The following is a 27837-nucleotide window of genomic DNA, read 5'->3' as shown; positions in this document are numbered from 1 at the left end:
CTTTTGACATCCGGAGGTTTGTGGTGATCATGAAGCAAATCACTTTGAGAAATAGTGGTGGATCGCCGTAAGCTGGCGACGCCAAGCAAGTGGTTGACTGATGAAGCCATCTGCTGCCTTGTTTTTCCCGGGGTGTTTGTCTCCACATTCTTCGCAAACGCACGCGCCTCGAAAAGTACGCAGCGGATTCTTTGAGACCCTGCCCTGAGGTTCACTTCCTTCTCACCTTCTCCACCACTTCATCTCGCGTTCCGTCGACACAGACATCGACCACCGATCAGAAGCTCCTTGAGCATCAACACAGCCAGTCGCAGCTTCCACACTGGTAGACACCAACAGAAGCTCTCACGATGGACGCCTTTGATGGAGATTCCGATCTCTCCGACGTCTCAGCTCCTCCCACTCCCGGCCCAGCTGCCACGCCTCGCGCTGTTTCACCCGAAGCACCACCACCAGCAGTCTCAAAGAGTCCTCCCCCGCCTCCGACCACCGCAAGACGCGCCTCCAAACGCGTCACCGACGCTTCGACAGTTACCAACTCGACCCAGATCAAACAGGACCCGGCATCGAGCAGCAACAGACCCGAACCTTCCACATCGACACCAGCTTCTGCACGACGAGCTTCGACACGAGACCGCAAGCCACCCGCAAAACTTCGATCTCCCTCCCCCTCGGCAGCAGATGAGAAGTCGTCTCCAGCCACCAAGCCTGCCGCTGCTGCAGAGGAGCCGCCAAAGTCGAAGATCAAAGTCAAGCTCAGCAGGAAGTCTAAACAACCCACGGATGCAGATGCGGCGAGCGACAGTGGACCTTCGCGAGGCGTCACACCTCAACCGGGTTCTGCGACGAAGGTGACGCTCAAGGTGGGCGGCCGGGGCCGTGAGCAGAAGAAGCTGGCTGATGATCTGCGTGATCTGGCGGACGAGGAGGAGGATGGCGCGAGTGATGGTGATGCTGCGATGAAGGATGACGCTCAGTTTGGAGATGACTTTGATCCGGAGCAAGGGAAGAGGGTAACGAAGAAGAATGTCGCGACTGGGAAGAGGGATAGAGCTGCGAGGAGCAAGGCCGAAGGAAGGCGGAGGGCGGTCATCGCGGATGATCAGGATGAAGATGTGGCGGGTGCTGTCGATACGTCGGCGGCACCGCAGAGGAAGCGAGCCAAGCTGGAGGATGATGGCGGCCGCCAAGAGAACAGCAAGAATCAAGCTCAGCACGGACGCAGAGGGAAGAGCAAGAGGAAGACAGTGGAGTACAGCGACGACAGCGATGAGGAGATGGTGGATGCTGCTTCTGACGAGGACGACCTCTTGGACGACAGCGACGATGCATTCGATCAGGAGGACGAGGGCCCGAGAAAGGGCGGGAAGGCAACGCGAAAGGGCCGAGCTTCAGCAACGGTCGGTGCAAAGAAGGCAGGTGGTCGGGCTCCTGCTGCTTCGTTGGCATCAAGAGCAGCAACAGGCAGCAAGAAAGCCGGAGCAGCCGCATCTAGCTCAGCAGCTATAAGCACCGCTGGTGGTGGCAAGGCAATGTCAGCCGAAGCCAAGATGCGAGCGTCGATCGACGCCGCTGTGAACAAATCGATCAAGCCGTCTGCCGGCGCTGCTACCAAACTCAACCCGCAAGCATCTGCGTTCCGTCCCGGTAGCATCAACGCGCTGAAACCGGGACCTGGAGGCGCGTCCACCCCCACAGGCGCTGGTCGACTCGCCGGCGCATCATCTTCGTCCGCCACCGCCGCACCAGGTGTCAAGCGTACGCCTTCTACAAGCGGCAAACCCGCTTTTGGCAAAAGTATGTCTGGCTGGGACCAACTCTTCGGCGGCATCTCCGGTCGATCCACCTCCTCTTCCACCACTTCGACGCCGAACAAATCCACCCCGACCAAACCCGGCACCACCGGCGCGACGACCCGCAAACCGACCACACCCGCCTCAGCCACGGGCGTCCGACCGGATCCGCGACTCGAAGCTGCTTCGCCCGCACAGGTGCAGCAGATGCGAGCGGCGGCGAGCGAGGAGTACCTCAACACGGACGAGTGCTTCGATCTGCTGGCGCACGCGGATATCATGCTGGCGTTCGAGAGGTCGATGTACTTGGAGGATCGGAAGTTGGCGGGGAGGTTGAGGCCGGTGAATTTCAAGGCGGGGAGCGTGATCCAGTCGAAGGCGAAGGAGAGGGTGGGGGAGAGCGTTGATGTCAAGTGAGTTGGGGGGAGGGAAGCTGTGCCTGTCAACTGCATTTTCAATGTCACCGTCACAACCGTACTCCCGGTGTACACATCTCACAATCACAGACAGATTGGTCCGTCCCTGCAGAGCATTTACATTAACCTGTCGGATCAACCATCGCCTGGGTCACTACGCCTTCACTCTTTGAAATCATCCACCTCTACGGTCTGGTTCAACTCCTCCTGTTGACTCTTTGCCTTCTTCCTGTCCTCCTCCTCTTGCAACTGGTGCGCCACCTCCACCGCGGCCACTTCCTCATCATCGATGTTGCTCTTGGGACCCTCGAACCAGTTGACGCCGCCGTACTTGGGGCAGTAGTACCAGGCGGTGCTGAAGATGAACGTGGCACCGGTGACTACGCAAGCGTAGTTCATATCCGCCGCACCTGTTACGGGGATGTAGCTCGGCAAGCAAACGATGACGCTGATGAAGATCAACCAGATGGCTGCGATCCATGCGACGGTTTTGCTCCAAAAGTCACCCAGATACCAGACGCCTGGGGTGAATTTTTCGGGAGACATCAACCGCGCCACGATTGGAATGGTGTACGCGATGCTCGCGCCGATCACGGAAAGCGAGAACACCGCACCCACGGCAACAGCATTCACCAGTCCCAACAGACAGAACACCGCCGAACACGCGGCTGACCACCAAGCGCTGTTCACCGGAGTCAAGGTGTAACTGTTGATCCGGTACACCCAGTTCGAAAAAGGAAGTGCACCATCACGACTGAAAGCGAAGATCTGTCGGGAGGATGCCAGGTTCATGCTCGCACCCATCATAAAGTTGACGATGATCATGAAGACCCAGATGACCATGAAGCCGGTCTTGCCGCACGAGTTGAGGATGATGGTGGCCATGGGTTGACCGTAGTCGCTGTTGACGATGGGGGCGAGGTCGGTGCCCATGTTGAAGGTGAGGGCGATCATGATGCCGAGACCGAGGATGCCGGAGGAGACAATCGAGAAAAAGATTCCCATGGGCACGGCTTTCGCCGCATTGGAGGCTTCTTCGGAGATGTGGACGCACGAGTCGTACGATGCGACGGTCCAGGCGGGCGTCATGAATGCCAGGAAGAAGGCTCCCACGGACGACCAGCCAGTCTCGTTGTAAAAGCCGGTGAAGGCGAAAGACGCGGTGTTGCGGTACTCCGAGGGGGTGGTGGTGCCGAGGACGATGCAGATGGCGATGGCGAGACCGGCGCAGAGGACGGTTGCGATGGTTTGGAATCGTGCAAGTGCGCGGGTTCCGATCGAAGTCAGGAGGGCGTGCAGCAGCAGAACTCCCAAATACACACCGTAGGTCTGAGCATCCGTGGGGACGTATCTACCATCAGTCCCCACCGAAACCGCGGCGAGGATCATGATAGCCACACTCCAGTCGATACTAGCGACGGCACTGGTAGTCGACAACGTGTTGGCATACCCGACCGTCCAACAGAGAAACTTCCTGTACCGCTTGCTCGAAAGCACGTACGTCCAGTAATACAAGCCACCCGAGGTAGGCATCGAACTGGCCAAATCTCCCAACGCCAATCCGGTGAACGCAATGAAGAAACATCCGATCAACCAACCCCACACCATGCTCACCGGTCCACCGCTGGGCAGAGAGTAGAGGAGGGTGGATGCGATCGAGGGAGCAACACCCATGATGGAGAAGGCGATACCAAAGACTTCGATGGAAGAGAATTCACGTTTGAACTCCTGCTTGTATCCGAGGGCGGCGAGGAGCTCGGCGTCGGCCTGTTCGATGAAATCCTTGGAGAGGTGAATTTTGCCTTGACCTCGACCTGCTGGAGCGGTCTGCGGGGCGGAGTCGGAGGTGACGGCAGGGCCAGCTGTGGCGACGGCATTGCTCGGAGGTGCGGCGATGTCGGAGGACGAAGCGCCCTTGACATCGTGTGAATAGGAGGATCCGTTGGGACTGGCCATGATGGGCTAAAGGGAAAGCCGAACGGTGGCGTTGACCTTAATTCAAGAGAAGCAAAGGGGGAAGATATTCTTCAAGAGCCTTTGAATGGCAGACACCGGTGGGAGGGATGGTCTGCAAACAAGAACCAAGCAAACGTCGACGTTTGCGGTGCTGCGATCATTCACTAAGCGGCGGAGCCAAAGATGAAGTGCCTTGGATGGGAGTTGCTGCGATGAGGGGGGATAGCAGCACGAGGTATCGAAGGTGGAGGTGGTGGGATCACGACGAGCTCTTGAAGCGGGAAAAGGGTTCCGACGACTTGGCAGGATAGGAGGAGGGAGCGGTGCGATGGGACAATGTTGCCGTCGGCGGAGGGTATAAGAGTCCAAGATACGGACTTGAGGATAGATGGTAGTTTGAAGGGCACGCGAGTCGAAGGATCGAAGACCGAAGGCAGCGGTTTACACGAGGAGCCGACGGGGCGATAAGCCCTCCGAAGGTTGCAGCCAGGGTCGAGCCTCGTGATACGGATCAGGTGCGAACCAGATATCTTCCTGAGCCTGTACGAGGCACAATCGAGTCTGCTCGGATAAGCGTGGCACCCACTCTGAAGGACCTTAACGAGGTCAAGTGACAAGAGTTGTCGCCGGCAGCGATAGGCAGGTACAAGTCGGCATGCGAAATCGACAACAATCTATTCCTTTACATCGGAGTCTGAGTTCACGCCTCTTGATGCAAGATGCCGTTGAGTAGCGTCAGAAAGGGACCCCCCCCACACTGATAACAGCCGGTGGATAGTAGCGCAGTTGTGCTTTTCCTGTTTTGCATGTGCGGTCTGCATCAGCGGAGAGGATGAGAGGGGACATGCAAAGGGTGGCGAGGTCAGGTGCTACTGCTCGTCAAGGTCTTGACCGAGTTTGCTCGCATGGCGAGAAAGTCCTGCAGAGATACCGTCCGTCGTATCAGAGGAGCCCAGACTGAGAGCACGGGAAGAGGCTTATCGCTGCGGGTTATCTTTTCCGAAAAAGAGAGGCGTGGCTGCAGTGCGGGGTAAAAAAAGGCGATTTCAAACAATGAAAACACAAATAGAGCCGTGGCAACTTTCTCGCATGGGAAACAGCAAAGATAAGAAGTCGGCAAAAGGCCAACCGATTGATTGGTTCCTCGGATCTTTCAGTTTGGCTGAAATGACTCCCCGTTCACATTGACGAAGTAAGATGTCGCAAGACCAGTATCAAGCAGTCTGCCTATCTCTATGTTTTCAGTGGCGGAGGAGTGGCCAGAATCTCGTACGTCGACGAGAGTCTGGTCTTGACGATGAGGTTCCTTGGTCAATCGTCATGCTCGAACAGCAAAACGTCGCATAAAATGCGACCATGTGTGCAGCCATTTGAGCCAATTCTGCCTGGCATTTCTTTCTACCCGAGGTAAAAAAGCCGCAATCTTGAATCCATTCCTTCAAAACGAATACAACCTGGCTTTGGGTTTGCAAGTCTGGTGCCTTAACGAGATTTGAAAACTCGAAACACCATTCAAAATATCCCGTCGTTGTCCAAAAAGCCACCCTTTTCCTTGCCCTGTTTGACAACCCACAAGCGAGATAGAGACACACAAGTCCTTTTGAGCACATGTGTCTTGCCGCGTTAGGCGCTCTAGCCACGCTTGCCGATGTCCACGCTTCACAGCATGATGGATCCTTGCAAGACATGTGAGTCGTATGACAATTAGCAGTGTCGCTATGGACCGGTGGCAAGCTAGCTTCGAGCAAGAGTGCGGATTGAGAGGTGCCGTGTTTGACAGGCTTTCCATTTCGGTGCTGAACGACCCCCGTTGCCGAGAAAAGGAAGAACGGCTGGCTCGTTTGACGAACTACCGGCGGTGTATCGACAGAACGCCAAAAGTCAGACATCGCTGAGAGGATGTACGCGCACAGCAACTCGTTTCGCGAAGATGATACGTCTGAGCAAGCGATGGTATTCAGAAAGTAAGTACATGATAGTCGGAACCGTCCCGAAGGATGACTGCAAATCAGCGCCTTTGCGCTAGTCCTCTGCTGTCTTCAGACTTGACCGTACAACTTCAAAGCTTCGGAAGAGGCCAATCGAGCTTCTCACCATAGTTCCAGTGGATCGCCTTGACATCGCAGTAGGCCTTGACGGCATCCACGCCGAGCTCTCGTCCGAATCCGCTCGCCTTCATGCCACCAAACGGCACCGAGTTGCTCAGCGCCACGTAGTTGTTGACCCACACCGTACCTGCATCAATGGCAGAGACCATTCGCTGAATCTGGCTGGCGTTCTCGGAGAAGACGCCCGCTCCCAAACCGTACTCTGTCTCGTTGGCAAGGCGCACGGCTTCCTCCTCGGTGCTGAACTTGGCAACAGCCAGCACGGGTCCGAAGATCTCCTCGTCGACGATTCGCATACCTTTTCTGCATCCGGAAAAGATGGTAGGCTCGACGAAGAAGCCCTTGCTGAACTTGGCGTCGGAACTCTTCCACTCTTTACCGCCAACCTCGACCTTGGCTCCTTGGCGTGTACCAGATTCGATCATGTCGAGGATCTTTTGCTGCTGTTGCTTGCTCACTTGAGGTCCCTGGAATGTGAGCTCGTGGAAAGGATCACCGACCTTGTGCGCCTTGAAAGCTGCTACGAGCTGCTGCATGAACTCGTCGTAGATCTTGTCTTGGACAAAGAGGCGCGAACCAGCGGTGCAGTCCTGACCTTGGTTGAAGAGGATGCCCAAGCAAACCCATCGCACGGCCTGTTCGAGGTCGGCGCTTTCGAAGACGACCACGGGCGACTTTCCACCCAGCTCGAGCGTCACTTTCTTCATGTTGCTCTCGGCAGCAGCCTTCATGATCCGTTTGCCGGTGGCTGTGGAGCCGGTGAAAGCTACCTTTTGGATGTCCATGTGTCTCGAGATTGCTTCGCCTACCTCGGCGCCGTATCCGTTGACAACAGAGATCACGCCCGGTGGGAAACCAGCCTCAACCGACAGCTGTGCCAGCTTGAGCGCTGTCAAAGGTGTCTGCTCGGCAGGCTTCAAGATGACACAATTACCAGCCGCCAGAGCAGGTCCCAACTTCCACGCTGCCATCTGGATAGGATAGTTCCATGGGATGATCTGTCCGCAGATGCCGAGCGGCTCGATGCGTGTGTAGGCGATCTTTTCTCCCTCCGTCTGCTCGATGGTCTTGCCCTCGATCTTGTCTGCCAGACCGCCGTAGTAACGCAAACAACCCGCCGAGTCGGGAACGTCGAAGCTGCTCGCCATCCAGACTGGCTTGCCGTTGTCCATGCTTTCGAGCTCGGCCAGCTCGTCGAGGTGTTTGTCGACAAGATCGGCAAACTTGATCAACAACTGCGAGCGCTGGGTGGGTGTCGACTTTCTGCCCCACACTGTGTTGAACGCGGTTCGGGCTGCTTTCACAGCTGCTTCGATGTCGGCGGCACCACCGAGGGAGAGCGTGCACAGCTTTTCACCGGTGGCTGGATTGACAGAATCGAATGTCTTGCCAGAGGCAGAAGCGTGGAAGCCATTGTTGATGAAGATTCCGGAGGGGACCTGCCACTTGTTGCCCGTAGGCGTCGAGATGGTGACCGGCTCCGGAGCCCGGCTGGAGGTAGCTTGTGATGTGTTCATGATGTCGCAAGCAGCTCCTCGTTGCAGCAGTCGTATTGGTGGTCGCAAAGGAAAGGCTAGAGGATAAGTATCTTCTTTTGTAAGATCCGAGTGATAGTGAAGTTTCGGATGAAAGAACAATCAGGCTGAGAAACTCATTAGATGGATTCTTAGCTGAGCGGCACCTTTTCGCAGTCACAACTCTTGAGCTCAGCCTTCGTGTCACATGGCCATTCCAATTCAGTTTTCTTGCTATGAACACATACATCCTGGCACCGGCGTGATGCCAAGATCAAATTCAACTCTGCCGCTCGAATCGCCAACCGCTCCGTGCCCACTAGCATCGAGATAAAGTCAAGTGACGACTGGAGCCTGTCTCTTCCCCACAGCGATGATATAAAATAAAATATATTACGAAAAAGAAGTTCAGTCCTGTTCCGCCTGTCTTATCTCTATGCAAGGTCACGGAGTCAATTACACTGCTCTCGTGCCACCTCGTTAAGCAACTGTTCCTTAACGAAGCTATGGTCCGCTGCTGTCTCGATAGACCCTCTTTGGGTTTGTCTGCTCCAAGTTAAGCCGGCCTCGGCTCGAAAAGGTGAGTGCTTATCACGTCGTCTCTTTTGAGCGTTGGACGATACACTTCCGGTAAAGTCGCCGTCCAAGAAAAGTCGAGAGCCGATGTCCCACATTTCGCAAAGCACCGGCGACGCCCGTCTGATGAGCGTACGGCGGTTGCCTTGCAGTCCAGAACAATGCTCGCCGCGATAAGCCTTTGCCCCCCACTCTGGCCAGGTATGGCAATTTGATCATGTGTCTTGCAGTACCAGCCGCAAGCCTAGGTGCTTTCACTTCCTCCTCTTGGCTCACTGTCAGCTGTTCCTTCCCTTTGCATACTTGCTGACGTGGTGGACCGCAAATTGCCGCTACCTCGTTAAGCTCGAGAGCTTTCTCCGCGGTCATTTTGCCCGGTTCCTCGGGTGCGCATTCCATCTTGGCACGCGATACGCTCGTCTAGATCCCTTGGGGTGGTCCTTGGTTAGTGCATGTTGCTATCGTGAGCTACTTTTGCCCTCGGATTTGTTAGCTCTCCCACGCTAGAAGCTGTACATGCCACTGTGCTTTTCCCTTCTTGCCTCAGCCCCGTGCCTCGCAGTCGTCCGCCGCTATCTAGCCAGCGCCGGATGTCGCCAAGTGCACTCGACATATAATCCCTCAACCTCACCCTCAACCCTCGTCCGTTTTTTCTCCCTCCCCCTCTCCTCAAATCAAGCTCTCTCGATCCAAGTGCACTTTGTCCACAAGCACGTGCAACGCATACAAGCAGGCGAAAACACCTCATCAACGTTTACTGATTGTCCCCTCGCCACGAGCCCCTAACTCCGCGCTTGCAGCTCTATCTGATCTTATCTGGTGTATCTGTATGACACTGCCGGCCGTCTCAAAAAACTTGCCATGATGTCGTCCACTCAATCTGATTCCTTCAATCCTTCGGGCGCCGCTCGCCGAACCGGTCTGCAGCTTGACCACCACCCTCTCGATCCCTTGACCGCTCAGGAGATCGCCGCTGTTTCGCTCATCGTGCGAAGCCACTTTGCTGCCCGCACTTCGGTCAAAGCCGTCAAGTTCTGCAGCTCGCTCCTCATTCCGCCCGTCAAGGCTGCCGTGCTCTACGCGCTCGGTCTTCCGCTCCCTCGCGGCACCAAGCTCGATGACCGCAAGGCTTTGCAGCTGCTCAACCGACGGGCAGAGGTGCAGCTGATCGATGTCGTCACTGGCGATACCTACGAGGTCAACGTTGCTATTGCAAACGACCTGCCTCTTCCAGGTCGGGATGGCAAGTACGCACCTGCCACCGCCGATGCCCTCGGCAAAGTCGAGAGCATCAAGAAGCTCGACATTGGTGTGCAGCCCAGTCTGACTCCAGAGGAGGTCAACGAGGCCGAAAACATCATGCGCGCCGACCCGCGCATCGTCGCCATCGCTCGAGAGGTCGGCATCGAGCCCGAGAACATGTGGGCCGACGGTTGGTCGCTCGGATACGACGACCGATTCGACAAGAGCATTCGCATTCAGCAATGCCTCGTCTACGCCCGAAAGAGCGAACACGAGAACCTCTATGCTCATCCCATGGACTTCTACCCCGTCATTGACTGCAATGCTGGCAAGGTCATCGCTATCGACTTCCCCGGTCATCGCGATCCCATCACCGGCAAGCTCTCCACACCGAATGGAACCACCAAGCCCGGTCCGGTCACCATGGATGGCGACGCGGCACTGGCGTACTCCGGTCGCAAACGTATCCCCCCTCCTATGGAGTCGTTCGACTATCTGCCCGAGCTCATGGCTCTCGACCCTAAGATGCCTGCGCTTCGAACCGACCTCAAGCCTCTTCACGTTGTGCAACCTGAAGGTGTGAGCTTCAAGCTCAACGGCAATGAGCTCGAATGGCAGAAGTGGAAGATGCACATCGGCTTCCACCCTCGTGATGGCCTTGTTCTCTCCACCATCAGCTACAACGACAAGGGCAACGTCCGCCCGATTGTCTATCGCATGTCGGTTGCTGAAATGGTGGTACCTTACGCTTCCACCGAGCACCCTCACCCTCGCAAGTTCGCCTTTGACGTGGGAGAGTACGGCATGGGTACGCTCGCCAACAGTCTCAAGCTCGGATGCGACTGCCTCGGCACCATCCACTACCTTGATGGTCACTACGTCGCCCTTGATGGCACGCCTACTGCGGTGGAGAATGCCATTTGCATCCACGAAGAGGACGCAGGAATCGCATGGAAGCACACCGACTACCGACCTGGTGGAAAGGTGCGTTCGGCTCGTGGGCGAAAGCTCGTGGTGCAGATGATCTGCACCATCGCCAACTACGAGTACATCTTTGCCTACATGTTCCACACGGATGGTAGCATCCAGCTCGAAACCAAGCTTTCGGGTATCCTGAACCTCTACGTCAAGGACCGCGATGAGCCCAACCCGTACGGTGTCGAGGTTGCACCTCAGGTCAACGCGCACTACCACCAGCATCTATTTGCTCTCAAGATCGATCCCATGGTGGACGGCTGCGAGAACACGGTCATCCAAACCGACTGCGAGCCGACACGCGCACCTACGGGATCGGAAAGCAACTATCTCGGCAACGGGTTCGTCACGGTCAAGACACCCATCAACGTTTCCGGCGGTTACGACTGGGATTGGTCTCGACACCGAACCTGGGCGATCTACAACACGGCGAAGCAGCACTACGCTGCAGGTCTACCCGTCGGATACAAGATCCACACGCGGGACTGGGAGCCCTTGGCGCTGCAGAACGACTCGATGGTGGCTCAGCGTGCCGAGTTCACCAAGCACGCGCTCTGGGTGACCAAGTTCAACGAAGAGCAGCTGTGGCCCGCGGGCAAGTACGTCCCCCAGCAGCGTGGCACCGCACCGGATTCGTTGGGACACTGGGCGAATGAGAAGAACAAGGTGGACGACGAGGAGATCACTGTGCACGCCATCTACGGTATCACACACATCCCTCATGCGGAGCAGTTCCCGGTGATGCCGGTGGAGCATCTCAACGTCTGGCTCAAGCCCGCCAACTTCTTCGACTTCAACCCGGCGCAGGATCTGCCCGCCCTCAACGATCCTTTCTCGAGGAGTGCGTTTGGCGAGAATGAGGGCAAGCCGCAGCTGGATGTAAAGGCGAATCCGGCGGCTCCTGCCTCGAGCGGGAATGCTGCTGCTGCTGCTGCGGCGGCGGGTGGCTGCTGCTCGAGCAAGAAGTCTGTCACGGTGCCTCAACCAAGACAGGGGATCAGCTTGTCTGCTCCCTCTAAGGCGTCCGGCTCGTCATCGGCTGCTCCTTCGCATCCGCAAATCTGCGCTTGCTGCGCCAACGACAGCTCGAGTCGTCTGTGATCGTATCGCTTTGCATCATCATCACTTAGCACACACTGTTTAGCATCTTCTCTCATCAGGTTCGTTCTGCGCGTCACTTTATTGTTCTGAATAGTCATATCATCCATCAGCCCATCTCTCGTCTCCACGAATGTGATCTGAGAGAGGCTACGGCGAGAGCCGACTGCAATGAAACTGTGAACCCCTCAAGTTCATATACAGGGTCATGACAGCAGATGACAACGTCGTGTGCGGTCCCGCTTCACTCGACTTAACATTTGTTCTCCAATATTCTGGATTCCGGCTAACAGTTCGGGAGCGAATTCTTTTTGGCAAGGTGAGAATGAGAAGAAGAAGGCAGCAGAGTCGATATGTCACGCTGCCTTTCCTTGGTCGAGCTGAGCAAGGCAAGGAAAAAAAAAAGTCGTAAAAAACAGGGTTCGAAGAATTGCAACAGATCCGTTGACAGTCGGCTCTTCCGGTCTTGTTCCCGTATCGACATCGTCTCGCTCAGCATTTGGACAGTTTTAACGGACACCAGTCAACGGCTTATCAACGTAGCTGATATTGGCTTCGGATGCACACGACTCGATAGACGCTGCCTCGAGAGTGCGGGGTGCAGGAAGCAACGGCCAGCGTGATTATTGGAAGCAGGACGGATCAAATCTGCACCACGCTGCTCGACATCTTCCCGGTCTAGTCGCCAGCCAAGTCACTTTGGCGGTAGACACAACTGCAGTGGGGCTATCGTTCCTCCACAAGGTGAATCCGAACTTCTGGCTCTCTCACAGCCTCCCGAAGCTGCAGTTCTGCTGTTGCTATCGGCAAGAAAAAAGCTCGGCTGTCAGCCATGACCGCTTCTTCTTCTTCTGCTACCGCCTCCGGTCCGACCCAGTCAAGACGCCCTGGACCATCATCGACCGCCACCACTTTGAACAACATTGTGCCTGCATCGCCAGCAGCGGCAGCAAGGACCGCCACTTCGCCATCCCGAGCTCACACAAAGGAGTACAGTACCGAGCTGTACGATCAGAACGGACGGCACGACCACCCCTCATCTCGCTATGCTTCCCCTTCCAAACCGAGCAAACTTGGCAGCAGCAACCCGAACAAGCCCTCGACTTCTGCATCGACTCCGCCGCCGTCGCGACGCAAATCCAACATGAACGTCGACAAGGCCGAAAAGCGTAGGAGCAGCCGTGCCTGCCTCGAGTGCAGGCTCGCAAAGACCAAATGCCGCGTCACCGATAGCCAGGATGTGTGCGATCGCTGTGCCAAGTTCTCGTTCGAGTGCCGGTTTGTGCGGCACCATCGAGGACGGAAGCCGGTTTCGAAGCTGGCCTCTATGGATGCGGATGACGTGGATCTGGGTGTAGGATCGTCCAGGTTCGGTGCATCCGATGATGATATGGCGACGGATCATGACAGCGATTCGGCCAACGAGGATAGCATTGTCAAAGTGGATGCAGGTGCAGCCAATGACGATGATGACTATGCTGCCGAGAGATCGGACGCCGCACGTGTGCTGTCACGAGATCACGATGCCAACGCTGTCGCTGGAGAATCGAATCAGAGGAAAGGTAGAGAGTCTATCGCCGTGAGACCTGGTGGAAGTCGTTCAAGCAGCAAAGCCAGACTGCAAAGGGCTGCGAACAGTCTCCACGAACTCGACACAAACGCTCGTCGAAGGATCTGGGAGATGCTTGCGCAAAAGATTCCGCAGCGCGGCTCAACGTACACCTTTGTCAGCAAGGGCGAGGTAGCTCACGACAACCTGCAAGCCTCCACGTCCAAATCGAGCAGCGGCAAGGCAAGCTCTTCCGGTAGCAAGAGAGCGTTGTCGCCCCGCGCATTCTCTCCCACAGACGGCAAAGATGGAGACGCAGATCGACAGGGCAGGGTCAAAGCGGAAGACGCGTCCGCACACGCCTCCGCGGCTGCCAACGCTTCATCGCAGACAGCCTCTGCTCCATCGCAGCACTTCGCATCCACGTTCCGCAACCTCCTACGCCCTGTCGACAAGCGAGCAGGAGCCACAACCGCAGCCGAAGAAGCGGCTTCCGCCGTCACCGCCCGCTATCCACGCTTACCGGAGACACTCAACCTCTTCGGATCCAAGGATCCCGTCGATGTCGGCATCCTGTCCATGGCGGCTGCGCATCGGCTCTACGCGTACTACTTTGAGCATCTCAATCCGTGGGGGATGAACTTTGACCCGTGCTTTGTTTCGCACGATGCGGTACGCGTCTCCTCGTCGTTCCTCTACTCGACGATACTCTATCTGGCATCGAGGTATATCGAGCTGGCGGAGGTCGACGAGACGAGTGCGGAAGCATCTGCGTTTTACGGAGCGACGTTTGCGAGACCGCGTCCCGATGACGATAGGGTGACGGCGACGATTTCGGCTCGACTTGGAAGTCATGTACGCAGTCTGGCGATCACGGCGTTTGCGATGGGCGATCGGAGGATGGAGACGGGCGTAGCTATGTACCTCTCGTCGGTGTGGAAGGAGGCGGATGATCATTTCACGATCTTGTACTGCAGCTACGCCGCCAAGATTATGAGCGATATCCCGACCGAACTCCTCTCACTCCTGCCTTCTTCCAGCTCCGGCTCCGCATCCCGTTCCAAATCCACCGCCAAACCCAACGACGACGTCACTTCCGCTGCCACCCTCCAGCAACAGAGACTACGACGAAATCAGCAGCGTCAGTTCCTCTTCCACTTCATCCAAGAACACACGCATCTGCTTCACTTTGCACCTCGACCCAACTTCGACCGCGGACCGAGCCTGCTGCGGAACCTGCTGGCCTGGGCCGACGACGCGCTGGCTACCGAGGACGACATCCTGCTGTGTGCGGATATCGACTCGGTCCTGCTGCAGACCAAGTACAAGTCGATCATGGAGCGCGCGCAGACGCAAGAGAAGGACACGCTGTACGGCGGCAGCGAGTGCTTCTTGTTGTTGCAGAGCTTTATGGATGAACTGGAGGGGTGGACGAGTAGGTGGGAGTTGCAGGCGAGGAAGATTGATCAGAGGTTCAGACGCGACGCATCCGAAGAGAGACAGACGAGGGGTGCAGAGGAGGAAGAGAATGTTGCGAAGACAGAGAAGGAAGACTTTGCAGGTCACCTTCCGCTGGATGCAAGGATGCATCTGTTGAAGGTGATGCGCAGCAGTCTGGTGATGCAGATCTCGAGTATCGCATTCCGTGCATCGTTGAGGGATATCAACAAGGTCAAACCGAGCGCGGCATCGGGCAAGTCGAGCAGCGCTGGTGGTGGTGGAGCTTCTTCCTCCGCCTTTTCACCGTCCGCTTTATCCGCGATGGACGACCGTGCCGAGCAGATCTACTACACCTGCCTCGATTCGGCGCTCAACCTGCTGGTGCACACCATGCAGATGCCACCATCGATCCTACGACACGCTCAGGACATGATCATGGTCCTCGCCCCGCACGCCGCGCTGCTCGCCACGTACCTCATCTCGCTGCCGTTGCCATCGGTACCGCCGGCCTTTGCTTCCAGCGCAGCAGCGGCGGAGTCGAGGCTCAGCTACGAATACGCCAAGGTCAAAACTCGGATTCGGAGGAGGAAGGAGTACGAGCGCAAGTGTCTGGAGTTGATGAGGGACACGAGGGAGAGTTTCAGGGTGGCGCAGGTGAGGGGGGATGATCATGTGGGGTTGTGTGCGCAGTACTTTGATTCGCTGCTGAATGTGATTGAGGGGGAGAGTCAGGAGGGAGAGAGAGGGGGCTCGAGGGTGGGGCGGTCGGCGATGGGTGGTTCGAATGTGGTGGCGGGGACGAAGAGGTCGAGGAGTATGCTGGATCAATCGGCGGGGATGGGCGAGGAGGAGGAGACGGGGTCAAGAGGTGTGGTGCAGGATGGAGTCGGCGATGCTGGTGTGGAGAGGGCCAGTTCTACCGGCCCTGCATCATCACGAGCACTCCAATCCCAACTCAACTCATCCTCCTCTCACGCACCCCATCAACACACTTCTCACCACCACCACCCGCATCGACCGCACCACGTCGGAAACTCCACCATGGACACATCCGCCGCGGAAACGCTGCTGAATCTACACAGCACCGCCGACGGTTCCGCAGAGCCCGACCCCCCGAACGGCGAGACGACCTCGCCCGTCGCCAGCGGCAAACTCTTCAACGGAGCGACGAGCTACTACGGCACGCATCCTCTGTCTCGCGTTGCAGGAGGAGGAGGAGGTGCGTCGGGATCGACTCCGCCGGGATTCTCACCGGGAAGCTTCATCAGTTCAGGCATGTTCGGTCACTTCGCTGCCGGTGGTGGAGGGCCGAATTCTCCGTTGAGTCATGCGAACCACCAGCAGCAGCACCAACAGCAGCAGCAGCAGCAGCAGTATCATTCACATGGTGCAGGTGGTGGGTCGGCGACGGGGATGGGTGGATATCCAGGAGCAGTGGGAGGAGAATTTGGATATGCAACACCACCGCAGGGTGGGAATGTGCTACCGGCAGCAGCGGCGGGAGGAGGTACGGCAACGCCGACGGGGGCAACGGGTACATCGACGCCGGTGGATTGGACTTGGTTGCAGAGCTTTTTGGAGGTTCCCGAGTTCAGCTGGATGTAGAGCAGCGCTGGGAGGCGAGCGAGCCAGCGGTGGGTTGGTGGTGTCGTCAATGCATTTTAATGTTTGTTTTGTCTGCTGTTTGTGCTGCTGTGCGTGTGTCGATGGTGAGTGAAGCGAAACGGGATCGGATCAATGTCGCTATGGCAGAGCAAACGTCTGGTTTCTGTATCATGTGATTGCAAAAAGAGGCGACTTGGAACAAGCTGGTTTGTCTTCCCGATGCTGCTGCCAACGCTTAGAAAGCGTTGTCCGCGGGGTGAGTCTTGTCCTCAAAGTAAGTTGCGACCTGTTATCATTGTGAAAGACAAAAGCAAGCTACAGTCAGACCGAAGCTCGAAGAGAAAGAATCAAAAAGGCGAAAAGCGAAAACAACGTACAACAGGAAGCTTGAGCAGGACGTCCTTCTTGAAGAGGGGTACGCTCGACATGAATAGCATGACGGCGCCGGCGCCTGCACCGCCCCAGAGTGCGAGGGATGGTGCCCACTTGAAGACCGCCGTTGGGGTGCTGGTTGGACGACAATTGGGAAAGACGAGGGAGGTGGTTCGAGATGATTGCATGAAGTTGCAAGGGAGGGGGCAGAGTGGAGGTTCAGAACACAGTCAGTAAAAAGGATACCATCGAGTGGACAATGGATGTGAAGAGCTGCTGTGATGATGGACAGAGCGCGAGAAGACGCTGGGCGTGGATGCAGCTACGGATCGAGTCTAGATCCAACGGCGTCCTGATCGCAGCTCGAAGTGGTTGCCAAGATCTGCGAATAGGTTTGTCTTGCGTTTCCGAATCGCATTGAATGAAGCTGTTGCTCTCCTGCTCCTCCATTGAGCCGCAATTCTCCGGTGCTACGACGTCGCGTCGCTGTCCAGGCAAGCCATCAAGCTGCAAGTTTCCCATTCGCGGTCGAATCCACGCTATCGATCGTACTCTGCCCTTCGCGATGCATCGACGGCTGGATACTTACAATCGGCCGACGTGAGGCTGGAACGCAGGCTTTGCGCGGTACGAGATGGGAGTAGGGCGCATGTTGGGCGATATGTGGCTGGGGAAGGTGAGGTGGTGGTGGTAGCGATCAACAACAACGATGATGACCAACAGGCGCCGAGAAGATCTGCGAGCCGTTGCGACCCTTGCTGCGCTGTTGCTGCCTCGAAATTGGCTCTTCGACAAACCGTGCGGTTCCGATTCGTTGCACGTTTTTTCTCGGGTTGAGACGAGATGGACAGTTACGGCCGATTTGAATCTTGAGTTTCCGTTGTTAAACCGAGCTAGCGGTGAGCTTACAAAATGAATCCAATGAGATGTGAGATCGCGTATTGTGTTAGATGGAATAATGGATGCGGAATGGATAGGAAACTCGACCGAACGATCTAATCTCGCTCTCCCCGTATTCTTCCTGACACACGACAAGAAGAACGGTCGGACCACCTCTGAAATCTGCGTCAGGCTAAGCATCTCAATTGGTCTGTGACTCGAAAACAGTCGGCGGGCCAGAGACGCAAAGATTCTCGAAGAGGAGAGCGCTCGTCGGAGAGTGCGATGCTGCAGCGCCGTGCAGGAAGGAAGGGCGAAAAAAAAGAGATAAGAGATGCTAAAACGAACCAATCAGCGATCGCGCTTTGGTGACCTTGCGGATTGCAGCCGCTTCAGAACGATCAGCTGCAATCGAGACGTCTCCATTCGCCTACCTGAAACTATCAGCCATGTGAATAGGTGGCTTGGTTCCTAGGTCGAGCAGACAGCAAGCTCAGAGAGCTTCCGTGTCGAGCGAAAATCGCATCATGACGAGGAATTCCAGATAGATATCAATGCTAAAGCAACAGACTCGTCGGCCTTTTCGACAAGCCAGCTGTAGAGTGAGTCCAAGTCAGCAACGAGGGTATGCGCGAAGAAAGTATCATCAGTCGCTGGAAGAAAGGGGGGGTCGTCTCACAAAAAAGCCGCAATTCAGATCAGATGGTCGACTTTCTGTTGTGCCGTATGGGTTTCAGGCGCCAAATCTCAGCACGGAAATGAGCGGGAAAGTTGGTCGGTAGATCAGCCGGTGTGAATGGCCGAAACAGAAGGAAGCTGGCCTTTCCTAGATTGTGCTGCCTCCAATCTATCTGTTCGCGAACTTATCACCTTCTCGCTAGGAACGGGTCGAGGCCTTTATCTATCTTGCCCATCCGATGTCGGGGAGGTTCATCGTCATCATATCAATCTAGCGAGCAACGTGGGTCACCGTCTGGTTCTAGACGCGAGCAAGGCAATCGAGCAAAGCGATGGTTGCACTTTGTTCCCTTTGCAGTCCGCTAAGAGGCAGAAGCCGGGACAGGAACAGGATTGCAATTTGCCAACTCTGTCTCATCAATATCTGCGATGTGATTCGTGCGCCAAACTTTGGTCGGAAACGCCCCCACAGCAACAGCAACCGGTTTCCTCGACCGCCGAAAGAGCTCCGATAGCGTGTGGGGTGTCTCTGCCCAGCCTACCCTTGACCGGTGCTCATGAAGCCGTGTGACCTTTGCGTGCGTGTCGACGATGACTATCCACGCCAACTTTGACTTGCCAAAGTGTAGGCGGTGCTATCGGAAGCCAGTCCAGGCGACACACAGCAGACCCGCAAAGTCGCTCGCCTGCTTGGAGTGATCCGCGAGGGGCAGCTGCCATTGTTGTACTGCGTCATCGGTCACATTGGCGAAAAAAAAGGCAAAAGGCGGATCCACGCCAGAATTAGAGTTTGAAAGAAGGGGCCATTTGATAGAGGGGAGGCTGAGGTGTCGGCAGTCAGCCGAGAAGACGAGCTTCCCCGCTGAGGAACGACCAGTTGACATGGGCGTAGGGCTAAAAGCTCAAGCCACGTCTGGCAAGACGGGGAACCCTGGGCGGAGCAATTGAGCTGCTGTAGGTCACCGCCCCACGCTGAGGAACCATCTCACACGAGTGAGCTACTGGATCGACGCAATCCAACACCGCCCTGGTCAAACAAGAATTACTCCTGCTGGACCTGAATATTGAAATTTTACTGAAATTCCAACTTTGACATGGAGGTTGGCGGCGTTCGACTACTGCAAATTGGTTGCGGTTGAGCGAACTTGGCGGCGCATAACCTGACGCAGCCTTTGGGTTGACGAGCCAAACGAGCCCCAATCTCACTGGAGATGGCCCGCTCGCCCGTGGAAGCGGTTTGGCTGTTGATTCGCTTCATCGCCTCGTCGCTCCAGGCCCCGAAGCCCCACCGCAACGGTCCGGCCAAACGCTCAATCGCAATCGGCTCACTATCTCTCTCCCGCCGAGTGGTTTTCCTCTGCGTATGGTGCCTGTGCGTCAGTCCTGACTTGAGCTGCAGTGCGTTATCAGCAGCAGCGGAGCAAACGGTGAGTGATTCAGTGAGAGCACAATAATCATCATCGCTCGTCCGTCCAACTTCTCCCTCCAGCTTGCCCTCGCTGTACGTCCTAAATTATCTACTCGACAGCTTTCATCATTCCTAATCTTCTGCTTCCACCATCACCCTTACCCCTTCCCTTGATCGTCATCTTGTTGTAGACGTTTTCTGTCTAACGATCCTTCATTCACAATGGCTGTCCCCTTCACCAAGAACCCTGGTACGTAGCCTCTCTCCGCCTATCGTCTCTCGTTGCAGCTAGCCCCGATTTTAGATGGAAACCATCTTTGGCCATGATACCGCGAGCCGCTGAGAACAGCAGACAGAACACAAGCAGACAGTCTTGTGCCAGATTGTTTGCTCTCTGTGAACGCTCGCTGTGTTCTGCGTCTGGTCGCCGTCTGCTCACGGGTCGTCTTGGTCAAGCGAGCAGGAACACCGAGGAGCAGCTCTTTGCTGGAGCTCGACTCGATCGCTCCTACTCCATGCTACGACGCACCCGCTACAGGCGGCGACAGTCGAGGATCCACGGACTTGTCTGTCAGCCTCACACGCTTTTGTCGCTGCCGCACTTCGTCTTTTCGTGAAAGAGAGCCTTTTCTGACGTTGTTGTCTTCATCTCTGCTTCCCCTCTTGCTCTGCTCGATGCGATCAACAGGTCTCGTCAACCCTTACTTCGAGCTAGACCAGCGCGGAAAGGTCCAGGCCGAGTACATCTGGATCGACGGCGATGGTGAGCTCCGCGGTAAGACCACCACCCTCGACGGCCCCGTCAAGTCGCTCAAAGACCTGAAGGAATGGAACTTTGACGGCTCCTCCACCAACCAGGCCCCCGGCGGCAACTCGGATGTCTACCTCCGCCCCGTCGCCTACTACCCTGACCCTTTCCGTCGTGGTGACAACGTCATCGTCCTCGCCGAGTGCTACAACAACGATGGCACCCCCAACAAGTCCAACTACCGATACCAGTGCAACAAGATCATGACCCAGGTCGCCGCCGAGAAGCCCTGGTTCGGTCTCGAGCAGGAGTACTCGCTCTTTGACATGGACGACCGCCCGTACGGATGGCCCAAGGGCGGTTTCCCCGGCCCTCAGGGTCCTTACTACTGTGGTGCCGGTGCTGGCAAGGTCTTTGCCCGTGACCTGGTCGAGGCCCACTACCGTGCCTGCCTCTACGCGGGTGTCAACATCTCGGGTATCAACGCCGAGGTCATGCCCGCCCAGTGGGAGTTCCAGGTCGGTCCTTGCCTCGGCATCGAGATGGGTGACCACCTCACCCTCGCCCGCTACCTCCTCATCCGAGTCGCCGAGGAGTGGGGTGTCAAGGTCTCGCTCCACCCCAAGGCTGTCCCCGGTGACTGGAACGGTGCCGGATGCCACACCAACTACTCGACCGAATCGATGCGAAAGGAGGGCGGCATGAAGGCCATCGAGGCTGCCATCGAGAAGCTCGCCAAGCGCCACAACGAGCACATTGCCGTCTACGGTGCCGACAACGACAAGCGTCTCACTGGTAAGCACGAGACCGGCCACATTGGCGACTTCTCGTCCGGTGTCGCCAACCGTGGTGCTTCGATCCGTATCCCCCGTCACGTTGCCGCGCAAGGCTACGGTTACCTCGAGGACAGGCGTCCCGCCTCCAACTGCGACCCTTACCTTGTCACTGGTATCGTCGCCGAGACCACCCTCCTTCTCTGATCTTTACAGCAGCTTTCTTTCAGCTTTTTTGAACGTCTTGCTCGTTTAAAACGCCGCCCTGCCAAATATACGATCCACTGAAAAGCCAGTCTACCTGGGCTCCGTCTGTCGAGTTTGAATGAGTGGTGGGTGAAATCTGAGCACCGTGTATTCCAATGAGCATCTCATGCGTCGGCTGTCGGACGACTTCCGTTCTCGTCGCGCAATCGCGTTTCGCAGGCAGTCACATGTTTGCCTTTCCCCTCATGATGTCAAGCTCGGAGGGTCATGCCGAGCTTGGTATCTCTCGGCGTGAATCAGCTCACAGAAACCTAGTGCACTTCCACGAACCGCTGTGATGAAACGACCCCCGCAGAGCGCCTCTTCTAGCGACCACCACCTCTTTCTCATCTCGAGCTCTCTGTTTCCTTCCGACGTCTGCGTCTCAACACACAAATCAATCGCTGTCCTGTCGCACGCTGCACACTCGTATCACGAAAAGGGTCTGAAAGGAATGTTCAATTCAAGCAATGCAATGCAATGTATATTAAGGGAGTTCTAAAGACCCTCGTTGTGCAAATGTCGACACAAGGCGATCCAGAACCGTTCCAACTCCGGAATCTCCTTGTTGGACCTACTCTTGGACTCCATCTTCTCCGCGCCCCTTTGCGATTCGTCAATGTCCTGTTTCCCGACGACGTGAGAAATCGCTGCTGAAGCAGCCGATGCCACTTGCTGCGTCGAAAACGATGCCGATGCAGGCGTCACCGACGATCGCAACGTGGCGTTGGTCGAGAAATCCGTCAACCCATTGGTCGAGACACCACCATCGACCGTTTCGTTCCTACCACCGTTGCCGCTGTCCTGGACAGAAGTGTTCGGTGGATTGTACAAGGTCAATCCGGATTGCTCGATCAACTTGTCACGTTCTTGAGCCATCGCCCTCCTCTCGGCGTTTCCCGACGGCAGGCGATCCGAGATCCAGCTGGCGATCTCGTGCACGAGTGTGTCGTCCTGATGCTGCGGGTGGAAGGACGAGAGTGCCGTGTTCTCTCCTTCGTCGTCCTTGCTGCTCTCTACAGCGTCACCGCTCTCTTCGGCGGTGTCGGGATCGCGCAACGAAACGCCGTTCCAGCCTTCCGATTCCGCCAACTCTTTGAACGATCTGAACGCCGTCATCGGCTTCTCGTTCGAATCGACACCATCCGTCGACTTTGTGAACAGCAACCGATTGATGTCCGTCCAACTGTTCGAACTCGACTCCTCACTCTGCTTCGCATCCCCAGCCGCAGCAACCGTAGCTACAGCTTCGTCCGAGCCCGAAACCTTGTTCGGATACGGCCTTCCGGTACTCGGATTGATGTTCTGCTTCCACCGCGGCGCACCCCCACCTCGCAAGTCCCAATGATCACATCCCTCCATCACGCCCAGGAACTCGCCCCACTTAGCACTCTCGACGCTCACCAGCCCGTCGTTGCCCTGATCCGCTCCACCGAGCGCATCCGCACTGCCGTCGATCTCGCCGCCCGCAGTCCTCGACTCGGCGGCAGCATCCAAGATCAGCTTGGGCAGCCACAGCGGATGCCAGATCGCCAGACTGGGCGTACGCGAGGCGACGCTGTAGTACTTGACACCGTCGACGTTGGGTGTCTTGGGGTTGAAGACCTCGTTCATGTACTTGGTGGACAGCATGGCGTATGCGGGAGTGTCGAGCAGCGAGAGCATGTACGAGCTGAACGAGCCGGTGAGGGTGGAGAGCGAACCGATGAAGGACGACAGACCGAACGGTAGGGAGCCGTCGTTTTTGGAGCCTTGCTTGACCGCCTGTTTCACCTTTTCCGCTGCAGTGTCGGTCGACTTGCCGTCCGGGGTGAGAGAATTAACGACCGAGGATGCCGCTGAGAACAAGGCTTCGGTGGCAGACTCGTTGTCCGACGCAGCACGCTGAGCCTCCTCAGCCTTGCCGCTGCGCAGGTTCTTCTTGCCCAAGCTGCTCGAACCATCGAGCGGTCTCGGTCGGGTGAAGAGAGGCGACTTGAGCGAGTAAGGTACCTTGGTCGTGGTGCGAGCAGGTCCGTGCGTGTCTCTGTCTGCGAGGTGAGCACGCTCCGCACGGGCTTCTTTGATCGCCTGTTCGATGTAGTCGTTCCCGATGCCGATGTTGGCGTTGCACCAGTCCATGAACGGGCTTCCGCGGTGCGGCGTGCTGATGGTGGTGAGACTGACGGGAACGTACTCCTCTGGTCGTGGTCGAATGTGGGTCAGAAGGTGACGCACATCGAGGCCTCCCATACTGTGAGCAACGAAGTTGAGCTTCTTGCCGCGAACATCTGCTTCATCGCTCATCAAGAACTCGTGCAATGACTCGGCACGCTCCTTGATCGACCCCGTGGGCGGGACACCGTGCACGAGCACTTCCACACCCATCTTTTTGCGCAGAATGTCGAGCGTCTTGGCCCAGTAGTGGATCTCGAGACCGAGGAAGGGGCCGCGCACGTCAAAGCCGTAAAGACCGTGGCACAGCACGATCGGATGTCGTGGCAACACGATGGGGTCGTAGATCTGCGGATCCTGCATCACACTGTGGATGCGTCCGATATTACGGGAGCGTTGATGTCTGCCTTGAGGTGGCGCATCGGAACGAGACTTTTCGCGCTCTGAACGTTGTTCGGAGGCTCCTAATAGAGATGAGAGCGTGCTCGAGAGACGATCGAGCCAGTGGTTGGATCGCGGGTGCGGATGGGACAAAGAGCTGAGAGAAGCGCGCTGGGCTGTCGAGTGGACTTCGTGATTCGCTTTGGAGGTCAACAAGCTCGTGTTCTGTGATGTTGTTGGAAGGTGGTGTGTTGATCTCGGACGTGCCGAGGTGTGCACGCTCCGAAGCACCGCAGCCTTGCGTGGCACACTGGTGACTTTGTGTGTCGTATGCTTCGGACGTGCCGACGCAGCAGCTAGGCTGAGAACTTGTCGGGAGGCGTCCGGTCGACTCTGTCTGGGCCGAGTGATGGCAGGACGGTGGGACGGTGCGGGTGGAGAGCACGAGTAGGCAGCAAGCCAGCAGACCAAGGCAAGGACGCCAGCTCTGGAGCGTAGGAGCGAGTTGGTGTTGGCGACGCTGCGAGAGCATTCCCCACCACGGACGACACCATCTATCGAGGTCTGGAGTCGCTCTCGTAGCAGAGATCGCATGGTCGAGTCTATGGTGGCGCGGTTGCGGCGAAGCATGTTCACAGATGTCCGGCGCAGTTCGGGAACGGCAGAGACGCCGATGAGAAGAAGTGCTGGCCAGAGCGGAGAACTCGCCGTTGACTCTGTCCAGATGCGGGAGCGGGGCAGCGCCGTACGGGAAGAGCTCTCCTAGGAAGTTGCGAAATGGTTGAAGATAGAGCAGGGCAAATATGGAGGAGGGAATGGGATGATGACGAGGATGAAGAGGTGCGATCAGGTGTGCAAAGTCATCATTGCTTCAGAGAGGCCGTGGCTATTTTTGCCACGTTGAGCGGAAGTGGAGCAGCGGAGAATTGAGGTTGAATTGCGCGTGGGTCATCAGAGTGTTGCTTGTGTGTTGAGAATGAGGGTCGAATCGACTGTGGCTCGGCTGTGACGGTTAAAATGATTTTCAGCTTTTTTTAGAGCTCTATTTGGGCTGAAAGCGCCGGTACAGGGCGGTGTGTGTGTGAGACTCGACTCACTCACCACGGTCTAATTCCAAATGAAATCATGCAGTGAAAGTGGGTCGTTCCCCCATCACACCGCTGCGGTCGGCTTGCTATGCTGGGGGTCTGCTTGCACAGCTGCGGTTTCAGGAGCAAAACAGCTGCCAGGATCCACGCTTCGCCATGTTCATGAACGGACGGAGAGCCCCTGTGGCCAAGTCAGGGGCGAAAGGGTCCTGGAGTGGCTGTCGGAGAAAGGCAAAAGAGGATCGACGTCGCAAACACGTTCTCCATAGTCTGAAATTCGCCGCTCTCGGCAGAGTGCAAAACGTGGGGAGAAACAGGAACCTCTCGAGCCCTGTGACACACATCGGATGCCAACTTACTTTCGACGTCGACGCTGCCAGACCCTCGTCATCATGCTGAACTACGACAGTATGAGAATGAGATGACGAATATGTTTGTGTCTGGTGGCATCACCATGTCACGGCAGAATGACAGGGGAGTTTGCCGTGTACAGCGGTAAACACGCCTTTGTTGGGGCAGCGGGACACGAGAGGGAAAAAATAGCGAGGGCAGCTGCAGGTGACGCAGAACGTGTCGTCACTTTTCGCTGTCAGTCAATGATGCCGTAGACCACGTCACCGCCGCTCTCGGTGTGCCCATCAGACAGTTCATGTTTCTCCGACCTGCCTTGGTCTCAGAATAGACTCTCTCTTCAGCTTCACGCTCGTCGGGCTCTGCGATTTTTGTCTCACTTTCGACCAGTTGGGCAACGACACTGCGTACAAGCTCTGCGGATCCTCGGCACCACCGGATCTGCATGGTCACGAGGTACCGTTCAACATCCTCAGGAGGTTGAGCAAGATAGTTCACAGACCATTTCCAATCTTGTTATTGCCCATCTGCGTCAGGTCAATGCTACAGCTCCACGATCGCAAGGCGCTCGCAAGCCCTCGTTGAGGATCAATGAAGGGTGCCGCGGATGGTGACTGAGATTTCAGCGGATGACGTCGGCGGAAAATTGCGTTCCAAGGTGTAAGATCGTACGTGACATCTGGAGTTGGTCTGAGCATCGATGACAAGGGCTTATGTCATCATGAGAAGGGGCTTGCGAAGAAAAGTCGAAATCTCGACTTGACGAATCTCATTCGCTCTTTGCTTGGACACCGTTGTTGATCGCGATCAAGCACCTGTCTCTCCACCCGCCTTCCTCCGCAGTTCACAAGAACAGTCCAGCACGGTCATTCTATCAGCATCATGCGAGCGTGCGCCTCCACCTCAAGGGCCGGCGGCCGTATGCTGCAACAGCGACTTGCCAACCTCAGTTTGCAATCATTCAGAGTTGCCGCCGCAACAGCCGCTCCTGCGTTGGCGCGGTCCATTCCTACAGCACACCAATCGACCTCTTCACGACCCTTCATACACACAACAGCTCGCTCTTCGCAAGCAGCGCCGGTCGAATCTGAAGCAAAGGCAGCATCAGCAGCACCAGAGGCATCGGAAGATCTCAAGTGGAAACCCACCACGCAGCGCGTGGGTCTCATCGCTGTCAAACGAGGTATGACGTCCTTCTTCCTTCCAAATGGCGAGAGAATTCCAGCAACCGTCCTTCAGGTGCATACAAACCAGATCTCGGCGCACATCGGCTTCGGCGCTGATGCGAACGAGTCGACGTACACCGCACTCCAGGTCGCCGCAGTCGATACAAAGTCGACGGATCACGTCACAAAGCAGATCCAGGGCCACCTCAAAACGGCTGGCATCTCGACCGGAAAGAAGATCATCCGCGAGTTTCCCGTCAGCTCGGATGCCCTCGTGCCGCTCGGCACAGAGTTGTCGGCGGTGCACTTTGTGCCAGGCCAGTCGGTGGACGTACGCGCCATCACACGAGGTCGCGGGTTCCAGGGTGTCATGAAGCGCCACGGCTTCCACGGTCTGCGAGCATCGCACGGTGTCTCAATCTCTCACCGAAGTCACGGTTCGACCGGTGCCAACCAGGACCCAGGTCGTGTGTGGCCAGGAACCAAGATGGCCGGTCGTATGGGCGGAAACAAGCACGGCACCATCCACAATCTGCTCGTTGTTCGTGTCGACGCTGAGAAGGATCTCATCTATGTCAAGGGAAACGTACCCGGTCCCAAAGGCGGCAGTGTCACTCTGCAAGATGCTCGTCGTCCCAGCTGGAAGGGCCAGAAGATGTACAGGAGGGGACGATTGCCAACCGGCGAGGCGCTATCTGGCAAGGAGCCAGACTCGATCTACTTGGCACCTGGTGTTGATAAGCTGCCGTTCCCAGCCGGCACCAAGGCTATCGCTGACAAGCTCCCTGCCATTGTCGAGATCGGTCTGACGCAGCTCAACTCGGCCAACAAGGCATGAATGAATCGCATACTTTATCACATCTACATCCACCCTGCCCTTGTATTCTAGTCATTTTCAAGCATGTTGTCGTCCACAGTCTTGTTCGAAGCCACCAAGTATCATGCGTGATGCTGCGATGAGTGTCAAAGCTTTGACGGTCAGTCTCTAGTCCCAAGGATATGCGGAAGGTTCACAAACAAGTTGGAAACAGGTCGAAATCGGATCTGCCCGATGTCTGAGAGTGCGCCTTGAAGCGTGTCTGGGTGGAATAATTTTTCGAAGAGCCGCCCGCTTCCGAGAAATTCCATGCATCGGTAAGCGATTCAGGCTTTTTGAGACCCTTTGAAGCAGCGGTGCCACCATCTCATGCTCAGCTCCACAACACGATCACGACCCCTTCGTCAAGCCTATTTCGGACTCGCATCACATCTCATCTGGGTCCTCCTAGCACTCGGCTCTCTCATTGCTCGACTCAGTGCGATCGCTGCTTTACCGTCATCT

At 56.6% G+C, this 27837-nt stretch overlaps 10 protein-coding genes across 10 annotated transcripts; 6 read left to right on the top strand and 4 right to left on the bottom strand.

Annotated features, from left to right (window-relative positions):
* Nucleotides 1-350: 350 nt before the first annotated feature.
* On the top strand, nt 351-2210 carry PHSY_001342 (hypothetical protein; the record flags this gene model as incomplete). The annotated part of the gene is made up of 1 exon (XM_012331974.1): nt 351-2210. One exon carries the CDS (start codon nt 351-353, stop codon nt 2208-2210), a length of 1860 nt encoding a protein of 619 aa, XP_012187364.1.
* Nucleotides 2211-2371: 161 nt separating this feature from the next.
* Nucleotides 2372-4165, bottom strand: PHSY_001341 (amino acid permease; the record flags this gene model as incomplete). The annotated part of the gene is made up of 1 exon (XM_012331973.1): nt 2372-4165. The coding sequence occupies one exon, from the start codon at nt 4163-4165 to the stop codon at nt 2372-2374; it is 1794 nt and encodes a 597-aa protein (XP_012187363.1).
* Nucleotides 4166-6224: 2059 nt separating this feature from the next.
* PHSY_001340 (hypothetical protein) lies at nt 6225-7790 on the bottom strand (the record flags this gene model as incomplete). The annotated part of the gene is made up of 1 exon (XM_012331972.1): nt 6225-7790. The coding sequence occupies one exon, from the start codon at nt 7788-7790 to the stop codon at nt 6225-6227; it is 1566 nt and encodes a 521-aa protein (XP_012187362.1).
* Nucleotides 7791-8378: 588 nt separating this feature from the next.
* Nucleotides 8379-8762, bottom strand: PHSY_001339 (hypothetical protein; the record flags this gene model as incomplete). Its single annotated transcript, XM_012331971.1, has 1 exon — nt 8379-8762. One exon carries the CDS (start codon nt 8760-8762, stop codon nt 8379-8381), a length of 384 nt encoding a protein of 127 aa, XP_012187361.1.
* A 462-nt stretch (nt 8763-9224) lies between these two features.
* On the top strand, nt 9225-11681 carry PHSY_001338 (peroxisomal copper amine oxidase; the record flags this gene model as incomplete). The annotated part of the gene is made up of 1 exon (XM_012331970.1): nt 9225-11681. The coding sequence occupies one exon, from the start codon at nt 9225-9227 to the stop codon at nt 11679-11681; it is 2457 nt and encodes an 818-aa protein (XP_012187360.1).
* Nucleotides 11682-12510: 829 nt separating this feature from the next.
* Nucleotides 12511-18124, top strand: PHSY_001337 (hypothetical protein; the record flags this gene model as incomplete). Its single annotated transcript, XM_012331969.1, has 3 exons — nt 12511-15886; nt 16138-16301; nt 17999-18124. The coding sequence occupies 3 exons, from the start codon at nt 12511-12513 to the stop codon at nt 18122-18124; spliced, it is 3666 nt and encodes a 1221-aa protein (XP_012187359.1).
* Nucleotides 18125-19412: 1288 nt separating this feature from the next.
* Nucleotides 19413-20226, top strand: PHSY_001336 (hypothetical protein; the record flags this gene model as incomplete). Its single annotated transcript, XM_012331968.1, has 2 exons — nt 19413-19497; nt 19898-20226. 2 exons carry the CDS (start codon nt 19413-19415, stop codon nt 20224-20226), a joined length of 414 nt encoding a protein of 137 aa, XP_012187358.1.
* A 58-nt stretch (nt 20227-20284) lies between these two features.
* PHSY_001335 (glutamine synthetase) lies at nt 20285-21337 on the top strand (the record flags this gene model as incomplete). Its single annotated transcript, XM_012331967.1, has 1 exon — nt 20285-21337. One exon carries the CDS (start codon nt 20285-20287, stop codon nt 21335-21337), a length of 1053 nt encoding a protein of 350 aa, XP_012187357.1.
* Nucleotides 21338-21874: 537 nt separating this feature from the next.
* PHSY_001334 (candidate lipase) lies at nt 21875-24541 on the bottom strand (the record flags this gene model as incomplete). The annotated part of the gene is made up of 1 exon (XM_012331966.1): nt 21875-24541. The coding sequence occupies one exon, from the start codon at nt 24539-24541 to the stop codon at nt 21875-21877; it is 2667 nt and encodes an 888-aa protein (XP_012187356.1).
* A 1730-nt stretch (nt 24542-26271) lies between these two features.
* On the top strand, nt 26272-27354 carry PHSY_001333 (hypothetical protein; the record flags this gene model as incomplete). Its single annotated transcript, XM_012331965.1, has 1 exon — nt 26272-27354. The coding sequence occupies one exon, from the start codon at nt 26272-26274 to the stop codon at nt 27352-27354; it is 1083 nt and encodes a 360-aa protein (XP_012187355.1).
* Nucleotides 27355-27837: the final 483 nt, after the last annotated feature.

Source organism: Pseudozyma hubeiensis, assembly GCF_000403515.1.
Source record: "Pseudozyma hubeiensis SY62 DNA, scaffold: PHS15, whole genome shotgun sequence".
Taxonomy (NCBI): domain Eukaryota; kingdom Fungi; phylum Basidiomycota; class Ustilaginomycetes; order Ustilaginales; family Ustilaginaceae; genus Pseudozyma; species Pseudozyma hubeiensis.
The sequence above is the reverse complement of the archived record's forward strand: the minus strand, read 5'-3'. Positions and strand labels throughout refer to the sequence as shown.